The sequence below is a fragment of the Podarcis bocagei genome (assembly GCF_964188305.1).
Source record: "Podarcis bocagei genome assembly, chromosome: 8".
Lineage (NCBI taxonomy): Eukaryota > Metazoa > Chordata > Lepidosauria > Squamata > Lacertidae > Podarcis > Podarcis bocagei.
The window spans coordinates 93,591,929-93,607,608 of record NC_138133.1 but is presented as its reverse complement, the minus strand read 5'-3'; the positions used below and the strand labels follow the sequence as shown (position 1 = coordinate 93,607,608).

The 15,680-nt window shown below is 59.3% G+C and overlaps 1 protein-coding gene across 1 annotated transcript in view; it reads right to left on the bottom strand.

Annotated features, from left to right (window-relative positions):
• SCRIB (scribble planar cell polarity protein) overlaps positions 1-15,680 on the bottom strand; it is a 52,840-nt gene that overhangs the window by 19,954 nt on the left and 17,206 nt on the right. The window contains exons 11-27 of the mRNA XM_081206094.1: positions 13,222-13,388; positions 12,964-13,085; positions 12,450-12,575; positions 11,791-12,066; positions 8,205-8,534; positions 7,914-7,976; positions 6,296-6,385; positions 6,041-6,118; positions 5,239-5,556; positions 4,930-5,010; positions 3,957-4,241; positions 3,606-3,716; positions 2,656-2,832; positions 2,219-2,335; positions 1,675-1,863; positions 1,352-1,471; positions 789-1,216 (exon numbers count right to left, since the gene is read on the bottom strand). Coding sequence (XP_081062220.1) covers positions 789-1,216; positions 1,352-1,471; positions 1,675-1,863; positions 2,219-2,335; positions 2,656-2,832; positions 3,606-3,716; positions 3,957-4,241; positions 4,930-5,010; positions 5,239-5,556; positions 6,041-6,118; positions 6,296-6,385; positions 7,914-7,976; positions 8,205-8,534; positions 11,791-12,066; positions 12,450-12,575; positions 12,964-13,085; positions 13,222-13,388 — 3,078 coding nt within the window. The remainder of the gene's footprint in view (positions 1-788; positions 1,217-1,351; positions 1,472-1,674; positions 1,864-2,218; positions 2,336-2,655; positions 2,833-3,605; positions 3,717-3,956; positions 4,242-4,929; positions 5,011-5,238; positions 5,557-6,040; positions 6,119-6,295; positions 6,386-7,913; positions 7,977-8,204; positions 8,535-11,790; positions 12,067-12,449; positions 12,576-12,963; positions 13,086-13,221; positions 13,389-15,680) is intronic.

Here is a 15,680-nt window from a genome sequence, read left to right as displayed (position 1 = left end):
CCAGAGCCCAACTGCCTCCTCCAGCCTCACACAAAGGGAGGAATGAGGGTTTGCTCTCCTGGCCAAACCAGGCCTCGTCTCTTGGGCCATTCCACGCCCACATTCCTTCCCAGAGCAAATCCAGACTCCCGCGATCTCACAGAAGGCGGTTGGCCCAAGGATTCTTCCTCAGAAGGGAATATCTGAACTCAACAGGTATGGAAGAAGCCATATGCTTGGCCGGGACCCGTCTGCCTCTGCCTCGCACAGACTCACAGAGGGGGACTTCCCTCCCTCCCTGAGTGGCTGGCACTGTGCCCATGGGGAGCCAGAGTGTGGCCACCTCACCCACCGTGGGTCCCCCTGGGAAGACCTACGGGGGCCTCCTAAAACCGCCTTGTGGTGAAGAACCTGCCTGTCTGGCAGGTGCTGGTCAAAGAGAAAAAGGCTCCAAGCCCCTGTCGCTGCTCCCAGAAGGAGAACGCCCCAAGCCCTGAATCATGGCCAGACAAATGACAGACTCCCCCTGGTTTCCACTAGACGAAAAGGGCCCATTGCTCAGAGATGGAGCAGCGCAAGCCCTGAGATCGAATTCCAGAACCTCTTGGCAAAGGGCTGAGGAAGACTTGTGGCCCTGCTGGGGGGGCCAGGCACACAAAAGGGGACGACGACACTCTGCTGAGCACAGTATCTCAGCAACGGCTGCGTCTCCCCCCCCCCCCCCACGGAGCCAAGGAAGGCGGCACAGGCGTTATGGGAGGCCCAAGTCACCTGGCACTGCAGGCAGAGGGCATGGGCTGAGCTAGAACCAGCAGCCTCCTTCGGGCAAAGGCAGGCAGGAAGCTGCCCAGGCCAGGCAGATGCACTCGCAAGGGGGGAGAGGGAGACAAGAGCAGGATGAGCAGGAAGCAGAGGGAAGGTTGCCGGGACAAATGGCCACTCCCTGCCAGACCTCTTCCCTCACCCCCAGCCCAAAGCAAAGCGCAGCTTCTAGGGGAGAGGAGGCCTCAGCGGAGTCAGCGGTTGGGGGGAAGAGCCCAGGCCCCAAAGCAGCCCCAAAGCAGCCCCAGCAGGAGCAGGAGGGGGGAGGGAAGGGGGCTGCCAGGGGGACTGGAGGCCCCGATCCAGGCAGCCCCCTTCCCTCACCCTGGAAGGGTAGAGCAGGGCCATCACGTCTCACCACTTTCTCCGTCTCTTCCCTCTCCCACTGGGTTGTCTCCCTCACCATCTCCAACTCCTGGGGACACAAAGGAGGCGGTCAGACTCCTCAAGGGCTTTTCTCCAGATCTGGGGGGCGGGGCGGGGATTGGCAGCCTTGCCAGAGAGAAGGGGCACCTAAGCCTGCCCTCCCCCTGGGAACCACAGGCCTCACCTTCTGAAGGACGTCCAGCTCCTCCGGACTGAGGTCCCGGTCAATGGAGGAAATGCTCTCCAGGCTGTTCTTGCGCCCGATGCCGGCCGCAAAGGGGTTGGCAATGATCCCTGGAGATATCTGGGGGGCAGACGAGAGAGGTGAGGGGGGGGGCTCTGGTCCCTGCCCAGCACAGAGGCAGGCAGAGGGGGTGTCTGGGGGGGCACACCAGACCCATGGTGCACCTCCTCTTTAAGAAGCTTCCCTCGCCACAGGGCTTCAGCAGGAAAAGGCACTGAAGGCAAACCTCCAGTCCCTGGCCAGGTCCCCCGCCTAGCACCCACCTCAATGGCCGCCACAGCCTTGGGGTCAAACCCGTCGCAGACCAGCACCAGAAGGGTGTCTCCCACAGCGCGCAGGATCTGGACCGCTTCCGTGTGCGTCATGCCCAGCAGGCTCTGGTGGTTCACCTCCAGGATGCGCATGCCCACCCTCAGCCGCCCGTCACGGGCTGCAGCCCCTGTGGAGCTGACCTGCACAAAGCAGAGGAGGGTGAGGAAGGAGCCAGGGGGGGAGGGAGGGAGGCAACCCCCACCCTCAAGGCCCTGGGAGCAGCCAGAGCTGGAGGGGCCCTGGAGGCAGAAAGGGCCTCATGGTTTGGGGAGGGGGCAAGCAGGGGGTCCAGCACCTTCTGCTCAAGGCTCCAGAACTCTGCTTTCCACAGCCCCCCCCCCAACAAAAGTCCTCAGAGCAACCCTGGGTGGGAGGGACGTGGTGTGGAGACACGGCTGTGGGCCCCTCCAAACACAGCTGGGACCTCCCTCCCCCACTTGGCACTAGTCCAGCACAGCAAACTTCGGCCGGGGGGGGGGGAGTGCCACCCCATACCTTAGAGATGAAGATGCCCTCGTCCGTGGGGTCAAAGGGATTCCCCGCGTGGCCCTTGGCACCTCCTCGGATGCTGATGCCCAGTTTCTCCCCTGGCCTCTTTTCAATGCAGATCTCCTGACAGAGTGAGCAAAAGCAAGTTGGGGGGGGGGCTGGGCAGCTGGGCAGCAGCCCCCCCTAGCCAGGACAGAGGGGCCTCCTCCTTCCCAGTCCTGGCTGCCTCCACCTCAGCTCCAGCAGACGGGCACTGGGGAAGGCTCTTTGGGAAAGCAGGGGGTGGGCAGCGGAGACCCCATCCTGGGGAAGCCACGGAGGCTGCAGGCCAGAGGGGAGGGAGCTGTGGTGGGTCAGCCCAGCCACATCCCAGCGGGGCTGAGGATGCCCAATGCTGAAGAAGGCGCCTCTCCAGGGGCACAACAGCAGAGCCGCGCCCCCACCTGCATGCCCGGGGGCGGGGGATCTCTCCGGACGACCATCCTCAGCTCCTGCGTGTTGGAGAGCAGCGCAGTCACGGCCTCCTGGTGCGTGGCGTGTCGGAGGCCAATGCCGTTCACCTCCAGGATCCGGTCTCCCACCCGCAGCCCACTGCGAGAGGCCAGGCCACGAGGAATCACCTGCCAAGGCAGCGTAGAAGAGGTGGGAAAGAGCCCTGCCTGCGGCCTGGGGGGGGGGCAAGCTGGCAGTGTCCCCAACACCTGCAGCCAGACGGACACTTGGCCTGGCCGAGAGGCTGAAGATGTCCGCCCCCCAGAGGCACTTCTGTCTGCTGTTACACATATATCTCTCTTCCTTTTGGTCTGATGTGGCTGCTGTCCCTATCCACTTTTCACAGGCAAAATCCTCAATGGTTGCAGAGGTCCGTGTACTTTTAAATCACATTCCTGTTATGGGGATTAATGGAAGGCCAACAAACGTGGACTTTGCAAGCTCTTCTGCTGCTAACAGCCTGCCCACCCCCCAGAAAAACTATTATACAACAGTCTGAGGACCTGGCTGTCTCTTGGCCACTTCTGAATGCATTCCCTATCAACGCCCATCTCAGGGGAGGCTCTCTCTGCGCCCCTGGGGGGCCTGCAATCCACTTTTGTGTTTCATTTGAGATGGCTGCACTGAGGGGTGTTGGAACCCCTAATGGGCAGGCTGGTTCTTTCCCTGTTCTTTCTTGTTAAAATTTGCTACTAAAAATAATTTAATGAAAACAGGGGGCTCTGAGCAGAGAAAGTGGAGAATTGGGGGGGGCCTTCCTTGCTCTGGGCCTCCAAGGGGGGCTCTGGAGCACACGGAATGGCAAGATTCGCAGAGTCAACGGGTTGTGTAGTAACTCCTAGGCTTCCCAACCACGGTGTTCTCAGGGGAGGGCTCCACACACAGCCCTGCAAGCCTCTACCTTGGAAATGAAGACCCCCGGCTCATGGATCCCAAAGGGGTGGCTGGAGTGGTCGCTGCCGCCCACAATGCTGAGCCCCAGCGGCCCCCCCGCTTTGACCAGGATCACCTCCTGCGGGCAGAAAGCAAGAAAGCCAAGCCAGGGTCAAGAGAGGCCCTCGTGGAGGAGGAGATGCCGGGGGGAGAAGGAGGCTGGAGGGAGCCACATCCAAAGGGGAGCTGGCAAAAACCAGGGTGACCAGGGCACTTCCCAGGGTGGGCGGGGGCCAGACAGGAGGGGCTCCCCATGCCAGCAGCTTCCCACGGGGACAGACAGACAGACAGACAGAGCCCCCCCATGCCCTTCACCTACCTCCGTGGGGTACTGGCTCTCCAGGCTCTGGGCGGGGTGGCTCCTGTGGAGCAGGGGCGTCTCCTCAGGTGGGCTCTCCCCGCGGGTGGGGGTCGGTGGTGGCGGAGAGTGTGCCCGCTGTGCCCGCTGCCCCAAGGGCAGGTCTTCCTCGCTGGGCTGGGTGGCGGCGGTGGGGGCAGCGGGCACAGCCTCTCTCTCTACCAGCAGCGCAATGGTGGGGGAGGCGGCGGTAAGCAGCGCTACGGCCTGATCATGCCTGGCTTCCGTCATGTCTACCCCATTGATCTAGAACGGCCCCAAACCAGCGTCAAAGGGGGAGGCAGGGAGGGTATGCACACAGGGCCCCCAATCCCGGGCCTGGGACCAGAGGCAAGGGACCACAGCCTCGGCAGGCGGAAGGGGGCTGGGGGGGCAAGGCATGTTCTCCCCCCCCCCCAGATCAAGGCAAACATCAGCTCAGGACAGGGGGCCAAGGAGACCAGCTCTTTTCCTGCCCTCGTCCACAAAGAGAGGGGGGAAGAAGAGGTGTGGGGCAAAGTGTACATCACCCAGCAGAGGGCAGAGGAGAGAGAGGGAGGCAGACAGACAGGCAGACGGAAGCCAGCACTGACGAGGCCGTCTCGGGGCTTACCCCCCCATCCTCTCTCATCACGGCTGCTGAGCAGAGATCGGCTGCGCCTCGGGAGGGGCAGAGAAACAGGCCACAAGGAGGAAGAGGAAGAGGAGCAGCAGGAGAGGGAGGGAGGGAGGGAAAGAGCTTCAGAGCAAAATGGCTGGCCCCCCACCTGCCGTGCCCACCCACCCAGAGTTCCAGAAAGGTGACTCCAACATCACCCCCTCCAAAACACAGCCCACTTCCCCCCTGGCTAGACTCAGCCCCACCCTGAACGGGCAAGCAGGGGGCGGGGGGGGCAGAGCCTCCTGAAGGAACCTTGCTTGGTCCCCAGGCAGCCCCCCAAGAGAGTCCACTCACCAAGATGACCCTGTCGCCCACACAGAGGGTCCCGTCCCGATGGGCTGCGCCCCCCTCTGCAATCCGTGAGATGAAGATCCCCTGGGGGGAAAGGAAAGTCAGGGCCCCTCCCTGCAGAGCCCCCTGCTCCTCTGTCACCAGGCACGGCAAGGGCCCCTCTGTCCCTCCGTCCCGGGAGCATGAAGTGCCCCCGTCAGCGAGGAGCCAGGAATAAGCGCAGAGGCCGGGATCGGGTGTCGTCGAAGCCCCTGCCAGGCGGCTGCCAGCCAGAGAGAGGCGGTCCCCCTCCCTCCCCTCTCCCCTCCTCACCGTGTCCCCCGGCCGGTAGGGTGTGGAGCCCTTGCCGCCAGCGATGCTGAAGCCCAGCCCCCGCTCGTTGCGCATGAGGCAGGTGGAGAGGCGCTCTGTCAGGGGGGCTCCCTCAGGCCTCTCTGGGAAGCGCAGGCCCACCCCCCGCCGCTCCCGGGGGCTGTAGTCGTCCTCCGGCCGCAGGGGGGTCACCGTGACGGCGTTCTCCGGCTCCACCATCCGCTCTCGCAGAACCGTCATGGAGACGGTGGTGCCCGAGCCACGCAGAGCCTCCACCGCCACGTGGTGCTCCGCGCACTGCAGAGGCACCCCGTTCACCTGCCGGGGCGCAAAAGAGGGGGCTGGCTCAGGCAAGTGCCCGGCCAGAGACCGGCTGCAGAGGGCCCCCCGGCCCCCTCCAGAGAGCCCCAAGGGGAGCCTGGCACTGATTTGGTAGGCAGGCAGGCAGCCCCCTCCCATGGCAGTCTGGCAAGGGCCATCTTCTCCTCCCCCTCTGCAGGGCAACGCAGAAGCAAATGCCCACCTAGAACTGCGAGGGAGGCTGGGCTGCTGCTGCCAATTCCAGCATGTACTTATTCTGACTGGTGACTCAGGCCCCAGGCAGGCAGAGACCAGCCACAGGCAGGAGGCCAAGGGAGACGCCATGGGCCCTGGGGGGCAGCTTGGCCTGGAAGGGGCTGAGCAAGGCCTTCTACGCCCAGGACAGGGCCTGCCAAAAAGGGGATGGCAGGAGGGAGCAGCTGGCCCTGGGTTTATGTAGATGTCTCCTCCCCAGCCCACCTAAGGGGGCCCAACGACTCACCTGCAGGAGCTTGTCTCCCACCCGCACCCCTGCCTGGGCAGCCGGACCCTCCTCAGAGACGCGGGAGATGAAGATGCCCTGCAAAGAGAGGGGAGCAGTCAGGGGGGGCTTCCTGGGCAGTGGCAGCTCAGCAGCCTGACTCGGCTCCCCAAGTCAGCCACTCCAGCCAAAACGGCCACTCCTTTCCCTGCCCCGCAGCTGCCCCAGGTCCCCCAAACCCCAAGTGGAAAGCCTCCCTGTTGCAGCTGCCCGTACCTCATCGTCTCCCTTGTAGGGGGTGGAGCCTTTGCCCCCCGCAATGCTGATGCCCAGCCCCCCCGTCTGCCGCACAATGCTCAGGGTCAGCTGGAAGCAAAAGGGGGCAATGTTAGGGGAGACACAGCAGCAAAGACATACGGAACGAGGGGGGGCACCATGGACCAGGGTCTGAGCCCATAATGAGGGGTGAGGAAGCAGCCCCCCCAAGCATCTCCTTTGGGTGCCCACAAGACCTGCCATCCACCCCTGGACCAAGTGGCCAATTCACCACCAGGGCCACCTACGTGGGAGGGGGCTCCCATACGTCTCACCAGATCCCAGGCCCCCTGAAATATCTCCCACTGCCAGCCACCCACCTTCCAAAACACTCCCCCTTGCCTGAAGAGGAGAAATCTGTGTCTGTCTTGCAGCGCAAGGCCAACGGAGACCCTCAGGGGGCCCCTCACCCAGGACAGGCCTGAGATGCTCTTGCTTTTCTCCACCCCACCAGCTCTGCTACCGGGGGGGGGGGGTCCCTTGCTTTTGCCAAGGAAAGGCCACAGAGCACGTGCTCAGGCCCCAGGAGAGCTGGGGGGGGGGGGTAATGCCAAAGCCCTCCGGCTAGCGTGGCAGAGCCTTGTGCAAAGAGGGTTGGGGGAAGCCTCTGGCCACATTCTGGGCAAGCAAGGTGAGCTCCCCCTTGGTACAAACCGGGCGGCCCTTGAACACTTTCCACCCACCCCTCGGACTCCCCACCCCAGCAGGCAAGAGGCGTGAGCAGAGGTCCAGCAGGCCAGAAGCTCACGGAGGGAGCCAAGCAGGGTATGTGCGTGTGCCCCTATGGCAGGGGGTGCCCAGGGGAGAAAAACGCCCTGGAGGCGTCTGAGGGCCCCCCCCCCACTCAAGCAGAGGGGCATGGGGGCCGAGAGGCGGCCTCAGGGGACAGAGCAGCAGCAGCCAGGCATTTGCCAAACCTGCCAGAGCCAAGCTGGGCTGACTTTAGCAGCCCAAAGTGCTCAGGGGAGATGGGGCCCAGTGGCAGCTCTGCCTCCTCTAGCGGGGACCCTGAAGACCCTCTGGAGAGGGAGGAGAGGGAGGCCCTGGCGCAAGGCATCTCCCCACCCACAGCCCCCTCCTCTCTGGGGAGCTCAGGGGCCCCGGCTGCGCTGAGGCTGCTCTGCTGAGGAGAAGCAGCTGTGGAGTCTCTTTCTGGGCTTGCCAAAGGCCTCTGGCAGGGACACCTCTATCCAGGACGGAGTGTGCCAGACACCAGCACTTTCAAGGAAAGCACCCCCCCCCCCGGGAGCACTTGGGCTGGCTCAGGGGGCTGGGAGGGCTGCCCCAGACTCCTGCTGGGGAGAAGAGAGCTCGTCTCAGGCCAAGGCACCAGTCTGCAGCCAAGATAGCCCTCAGTTGCTCCAGGTGCCAGGCTCCACAGCCAGCTGCCTCCTCTCCTCACCTTTCTCCCTCATAGGCATGGACTAAAGCCCCGCATGACCCCCCCCCCAAAGTTCAGGTGTGGGAAGACAAGAGGGGAGGAGAGAAGCTGCCACCACAGTGCAGAGAGGGGCAGCCCCTGCAAGCCCCAGGGAAAGGGGGGGGGGGAGAGAGACGTGGGGGGGGAGGCAGTACAGACCTCTTCCTCCTCAATGCGAGCAGGCTCAATCAGCAGATTATTGGCTTGGTCAAACGACACCCCCTGTTAGGACAGGAACCAGCAGAGAGGCATGCGGATTAGTGGGGGGGAGGGCCGGGTGGACCGCCACCGGGTGGGGGGGGGACACAGACAGAGGGAGGGAGGGAGAGGCAGAGGGGCAGGCCCCACCCGAGCATCCAGGAGCCCCAGCACCACAGAGAGAGAGAGAGAGAGAGGGAGAGAGAGAGAGAGAGAGAGAGAGAGAGAGCGCTGCCCCCCCCAGGTCCCTACCTTGACGGAGGAGGGTGGGGCAGGTGCAGCCCCATCCTGGGCTTGGTCTCCATCCCACCTGGCCTCCTCCTCCTCCTCCTCTTCCTCTTCTTCCTCCTCCTCCACGGGGGCGGCCTCCTTCTCCTGGGGCCCCCCCTCAGCACTCAGCCCCTGCAGAAGGGCCACCACTGCCTCTGGCCGGGGCAGCTGGGCGATCCTGAAGTGCTTCTTGTAGTGGGGGGTGTCTTTGCGGATGAGCCGCTGCTTCCCTGCTGGGAACGGGGGCTCTTCCTCCGCCTCCTCTTCCTCCTCGCTGCGCACCAGTGTGTCTTCTGCAAAGTGCACCGTGGGCTGCAGGGAAAACACCCCCATCGGGGGGGGGGGCTCTCAATACAAGCAGGTCAGGCAGCCTCTTCTGCAGGGACCTATTCCCCTCCCCTCCGGAAGAAAAGCCTGCTGGATTGGCCCACAGGGGACCCCCAACCAGGGGACAGCTCCAAGCTGGACCGGAGCGCCTCAGCCCCTCTGCCCCCTCCAGCCCCTGGCCTTCAGCAGCAGGGCTGCCTCCGGCTGGGGGGACTGGCTGGCAGCCCCAGAGCCTCCTCCGGCCGGAGCCTCTTTTAAAACCCTCTGGGCTGGTGCTTCCACTGGCACCTGTGGGAGAGAGTTCCATAGTTGAACGATGTGCTTCGTGAAGAAGTTCTTCCTTTTATCTGTCCTGAACCTTCCAACTCTGGGCTTCACTGGATGTCCACCAGCTCCAGAGTAGTGAGAGGGAGGAAAACTGCCCTCTCTCCATTTCTCCATTCCAGACCTGTTTTCATAAACGTCTACCATGGCACCTCTGATTTGCTTCACCCCCCCTGATCCTTGGGGTGCCCCTTTCTGACCTTTGCCATCTCTACAATATCCCTTTCGAGGTGAGCTGACCAGAGCTGTGTCCGCCTGGCTGTGTTGGGGCGGCTGGGAGCCCTCTTGCTCTCTGGGGCGAAGGCCTGGCAGGGCTCCTCACGGGGCTGCCAGCTCTCTCTTATTGCAAGGCCTGCCATCTTTGCTGGGCTCTTCTGCACACAAATTTGGGGGTCTGCCAAACAGGCAAGCCTCTCCCTTCTGAAGAGAGAAGGGGAGCCCAAGGAGCCCTCATTCAGCCGTCCTGCCCCTTGCAGGGCTGAGGTGCAGATTTAAGAACAGCACACACCCCATTTCTACTGAGCTCAGCCTGCTCTGAGTGCCCTGGGGGAGCCACAGCGGGAAGGCCCCTGGGGGAGAGGGAGGCCCCCACTTCTGCCATTAAACAAACCTGAGGAACAGAGAGCGCCTTAATCTCAAATCCCAGAGATTGGTTTCCTACCACGGGTCAGGCCAAAGGGCCCCCCTCTAGTCCAGCCAGCCAGGTGCCCCCTATGCAGCCCCCCCCCCCAGTACCAGCATTCAGAATGAGACAGCCCCAACGGCGGAGGCAGAACAAAGCGGCTTTGCTGAGCCAATTCAGGGAGGAGAGGGCTCTCAATGGCTGCTGGCCAGGGCGGCTTGCCCTGCCTCCATGGGCCTGAATGTCTCTGGATGGGAACCACAGGGGGCGAGACCTGCTCTTGCACTCGACTCGGGTTCACTGGCTTCCCATAATGGGCAGCTGGTGGGCCACTGTGAGAGCAGGAGGAGATGGGCCCCTGGCCTTATTAGGGTCTTACTAGCACGACCCCCCTGGAATGACAAGCTCCATCGTTCAGCTATGCACCCTGCGCAGCCTCCCGGGACGCAAGACCCTGCTGCTGCTGCTGCTGCTGCAGGACACAGGAAAGGCCTCGGAAGGACGCAGATCCCACAGGGGCCACATGGAACCTGAAGAAGCCTATCCCTGGATTCATCTTTTTAATTTTTTTTTATATGATATTTATTAAAGCTTCAAAGAAAAGATTACATAAATAAAAAGAGAAAAAGAGAAAATAAAAAATACAGAAAAAAGATAATAAACATTTAAAAAAAACAACACATCAATCTTTCCATACCTTACATTTCATTTCCTTACTTCCCTGACCTCCACACACCTCCCTTTTTTGTATTCCAGTTCTATTAATTAATTCAGCAATTCCTTTCCCTCTTTGTTTTTATTTTAATCTTTTAGCTTAATAAATTATAACTTTGAAATTTCATCTGTTAACAATCCATTTTTACATACACCTTAATAACATTGCTGCTAAATCCTATCCCTGGATTCAAGGAGTGTCTGGGGGAAGCCACTGGGCAGGTGAAGTTCTGTCCTTTGAGGAGGGTCTTCAGCCCGGCCCAGTGGGGCTCTCCTTTCACTTTCCCAACCTGCTTTCTGGTGCTGACCAGCCCCTGCACAACCTCTCTGGGGGTCTCCTCATCAGCACCACCAGATGTACTCCATCACCTGCTCTGCCTTGTGCCAACAGATTTCCCTCAGCCAAGTTTCTTCTGAAACTGCAGGTGCAACACCCTTAAATGAAGCCCCCAAGCACCCCCCCCCCGATCCTCTTGGGATCCTCTGCTCCAAGGCAGCGCTCAAAGCCCCCACCCAGGGAGCCGGCCTGGGCTGCGGCCAAGCCTGTTTCAAGCAGCCCAGGGCTAACAGCAGGTGGGGCGTCTCCAGGGGGACTGGGCAGCCCCAAGCAGCAAGGGTTGCCCTCTGCTCTTACTCCACCACATCCAATGCATCTGGCTTGGATTATTATTTTCTATGTCTTAAATGTGTTTTTGTTGCCTAATCACTTGTTTGCCACTGTGAGTCCTTGAGAGGAATGGGGGTGCCCTACATTAAAACTGGTTTAAATTAAACTGAGGAGTTTTTATTGCACATAAGTATTCACAAAGGCAGCAAGACACTCCTCCGCGGCCCCTGGGCCAACATGTGAAATAAATCCAGAGTGCAAGGCTTTCCGTGGCTCCTTTGACTCCCCCCCCCCGCCTCTTTGCTCTGGCTATTTGGACACGGCAAAACAGGGTTGATAGAACTGAAGGGTTGGAAGGAACCCCAAGGCTCATCCAATCCAGCCCCTTGCAGTGCAAAACACTCATAAGCAAGAAAAATGCCTTGCCACTGAATTCACACAGCAAAAACATTTAATGAGGGTCCTCCATACACAACCAAGGGAAAGAAAAATTCCTCAACGTGGCTGCAACATGCCCAACGAGTGATGATGCCACCCCCTGCCACCCTGCCACCTTCTGTGTAGAACAGAACCCCATCCATTGACCTGGCCTCCCCAGCCCCTAAGAAGCTGAGTCCCTTCATGGTGCCAACAGCCTTCCAGTTCCCCAGGAGGGGTCCTGGATGTGCCCTTCACCAGGCAAGAGGCGGGAAGATCTCCCTCCCCCAGCCCCTTGGCCAAAGGCTGCCCTGTGGGACAAATGGGGCTGCAGGGACCTAGGAAACACCCCTGCCCCCACTTCCTAACATGGCCACCAACACCATGGCATCCTTGGGCAGCCCCCCCATCCTCTCACAGCCCAGCAGGGTCTCTCTTCTTCCCTTCCTCAGCTGGGCTCAGCTCCCCCCTCCCTGCTGCTGCTTCCCAGAACAAGGCAGGGTCTGACTTTGGCCCAAGACGTTGCCACAGAAGAAGCTCCCAGAGGCTCACTGTACCTCATTGTACTCCAGCTCCTCCTCCTCCTCAGGGCCAGCTGGGGCTTCCTCCACAGCCACCCCGGCCTCCTGCTGTTGCTGCCGCCGCCGCCAGCCTTCCTGCTCCTCCTCCTCCTGCCCCTCAGGGGCCCTCACTGCCTCTTCTGGCCTCGAGGTCTCCCGCAGGTGCTTCGCTGCTGCTGCTGCCACCGCCGCCTCCTGGCAGCTGGCAGAGATGGTGCTGCTGGAGACCCGTGAGTCTTCACTGCGGTTGGAGGTGGCGCTCAGCCTCTTCTCCTGAGGGGCAGGATGCGGAACGAGTCAGCAAGGGCACAAGACAGCTGCACTGCCTGGCACCCAGCGCCTGAGCCCCTGTGCAGGATGGGGCAGGTCAGGCCACCCCCTTTGCCCCATTCAGAGCCCTCCGGCCCTAGATGGGCCTGCAGCAAGTCTGCAGAAGGGGCTCATGTCACCAGCTCCACCACTGCAAACCTGAGCCCGGTCTTGGCTGGGGAGGGCGGGGTATAAATAAAAATTTATTATTATTATTATTATTAAACCTCCCTCCAAGGAAGCCTTGTCCAGGCCCACTGCCCGGTCCCGCTCTGTGCCTCCTTCTCCCCCTCCTGCAACATTTTATATGATGGACACTGCCCAGAGCCCACCCCACGCCCCCTCACCTCTGAACTGGAGGAATCCCGCTGGGTGTCCAGTTTGGCAGCAGATGCCTCGCTGCGGCGCCCTTCCATCACCTTCTTCATGGACTTCAGCTCACTTGGGTGGGGAGTTGCTCTTCGCTGCAGGCCCTGTGAGCAGGAGCGGGGTTAGAGGTGGGGCAAAACTCCCCCACCACCTACAGGCCCCCAAGCAACTGCAGAGGCCAGGCTCAGCAGCCGCAGCCGTAGCGACAGGGCAAACAGAGGACAGAGGCGTCAGCGCTCACTTGGCCTCCTCCCCCATTTCCCAGCTCTGCTCCCAGGAGGACCCACGCAAGGCAGGAGCACAAGCCCAGCCAGCCTGACAGGCCAAGAGCAGCCCTGCAGAGCCCCCCACGCCCACTCCGGGCTCCAGAAGGACAGGGCAGGTGATGGGCACCCCCAGCTCCCAACCCCACAGCTACATCTGACAGCCCAATCCAGGCTTGGGGAGGACAGTCCTTCAGCAGGGAAACGGCCCCCATCTCCGCCCACTTACCCTCCTCTCGGCCCCCGGCTCCTCATCCTCATCCAACTTGGGCTCATCCACAAACTGGATCACGCTGACGCGGTTGAGGTTGGTGTCCATCCAGCTGTCGTCCAGGCTGTTCTGCAGGTTCTCTGCGGGAGGAGAGCAGAGTCAGGGATCCTGTTGCAGGCGGGACGGCCCCAGCCAGGAGGGTCTCCACCCAGCCCAGGCAAGAAGCCCCCCACTAGAGCAAGCCTGGCCGGGGGGGGGGCAGGGAGCAGCATTTACCCAGGCTGGGCGACGGCTGCTGCGGGAGGAGGTAGCAGGTGAGGACTTTCTCCCCGGTCTTCTCGTCATCCTCCGCCTGGAACTTGAGCATCGGCTGCGACTGGTTCTCTGCCAGCCAGAGCGCCTTCAGGTTGAGATTGGTCAGGGCAAAGGGCAGGTGCTGCAGCCTGAGCCAGAAGGAGGAAGGGAAGAAGGATGAGGCCCCCTACCAAGAAGGCCCAGGCCCCGCCCTCCAGAGGGCTCCCGGGAACCTGGCCCAGCCCCCTCTCTCCCTCTGCGCCTGCTTCCTCCCAAGGGACCCTGCCCTGAGCCCACCGTGCAAGATCCAGAGAAGAGTCTGCAAAAGGGAGAGGACCACAAGAGGAGCCACCTCTTGCAAGCTTTTCTAAGCCACCTTTCAAGACAACAGGTTTCCAGCAACATGGACTTTCATTTCGCCTGGCACCTGTTAGGATATTTCCGTTCCACCTTAAAAGGGAGCAGGCTTTGAGAGTCACAGAGTCTGCGTATTTCTTGTTCACAGGATGTTTATGTTTTGTGTTGCTTTCGTTTTCTCTCTGTGCTGGAGACACTGACGCAGACAGTCATGTCTTTCTTTGTTCTGATCAACGCTGAATAAAACTTGTAAATAATGCTCTCCTGAGTGCAACTTTTACTGTGCATTATCTACTGATAGAGTGTGCATGAGCTCTGGAATGTGGCAAGATATTTCAGGAAACTCATGTCACTAATTGCTGATACTGCGCGCCTACGGGAGATCGATGGATCGTCCGGCAGACGGCTTGGGGCCATGATGGACTTTGTCTCCCTGGCAGTATCCCAACAGCACCTTCATTCTACACCTTTAGGCGCCAGGCAAAAACATTACGTTTTAACCAGGCCTTTGGTTGATTTGATTGACATCCTATGCCCTTTTAAAATGTGAGGGTTTTGCGGGGGGGGGGGTATTGGTTTGTTGTTGTTGTTTTGATTATGTATTTTGTGATTTTATATTGTGATTTTATTCTGTGAACAGCTCTGAGACCTTTGGTTTTAGGGCGGTATATAAATTCAATAAATGAGTAAAATAAAATAAAATTCTAACTAACGCTACCACCACAAATAGAACAACCACTTTAAAGTAAAGCAGCTACAGTAAAATACGATTCAAGACACAAGGCTAGACTGTTGACTATCCATGCGTTTCTTGAGACTCTCAAGGGAGGTTAGTGAGAGGAAACTTAACTTTACAGAAAGAAGCCTTCCTGACTCTGCTTCCAGAAGAACTGATTTTCTATACATTGAAGGATTATATCCAGTACATTTCCACCAGTATTCCTGGCAGATATGTTAGGCTAACCAATCTGTAATACCCCAGAGCCCCTCTTTTTTCCTTAACCCTCCCCCCAAAGAGGTGTTGCTACACCGGCTACTTTCCAGTCCTCATGTGTGAAGGTTGATCTGAGGGCCAAGTTCCAACCCTGGATGAGATCTTCACGTCTCGCATTTTGAAGAAGTCACATAATATCCTGAGAGATCCCACCCACCCTGCTCACAACTTCTTTGAACTATTGCCTTCGGGCAGAAGATATAGGACAATGAAAACACGAACCACACGCCTTCTGAATAGTTTCTATCCAAGAGCTCTGACTGCACTAAATAATGATCTCAGGGCCAGTTGCAAGGTTTAGCAAGCAGAGAGTAGGAAGGAATGAGATAGGTTTTAGGTTATGTTTTAGGTTTTAGGTTATGTTATGCCTTAATAGGTTATGTTATATTCTGGATTTTATGTTTTTATAGATTATGTTTGAATAGGATGAGAGTGTCGGAGATACGTGCAAATGTATATGTGAACCTGGTCTTTGGGTGGGTGTTTGATTTTCGTTGTTGTGTATACTGTGTATATACGGACAATGACAATAAATTTATCTAATCTAATCTAATCTAATCTTTTTACCATTAGGAAACCAGCAATTTCACATTTGAGCTCTTGAGCAATGGCACAGTGAATTGAAAAGTTCTGGCTGGTGAGTTCTTGAAAGGCAAAATGGGACTTCTGGGAGACTGCTCAGTACTTGCCAAGACCAGCAAAAGCAGAATCAGGACAAGAGTAAAACAGCCCTCTGCCCCCCCCCACACACACACGGGAGAGGAAGAGAGGATCTTCTGCTTGGCCATTGACTCTGCTCACACCTCCTCCTTTGCAACTGCAGAGTCCAGCTAGCATCTGGCCAAGGAGCCCACAGGTGAAGCAAACCCCAGAGCAGAGGCCCAAAAGAGACATCTGTCTGCACACCTTCAGGGTGCCCCCCCCCTGCCAAGAGGGGAGGAGGGACTCTGAGGCTGTGGGACCCAACTTGTGCAGCTGTTTTGCCAGTGAGGCATGCCTGCTTATCGCCTTTCTGGCACCTGGCAAAGTTTTCCATTTCCCCCGGCCTTTGAGTTCTGATAATACTTTATGACCGATCTTTGTATTGTAG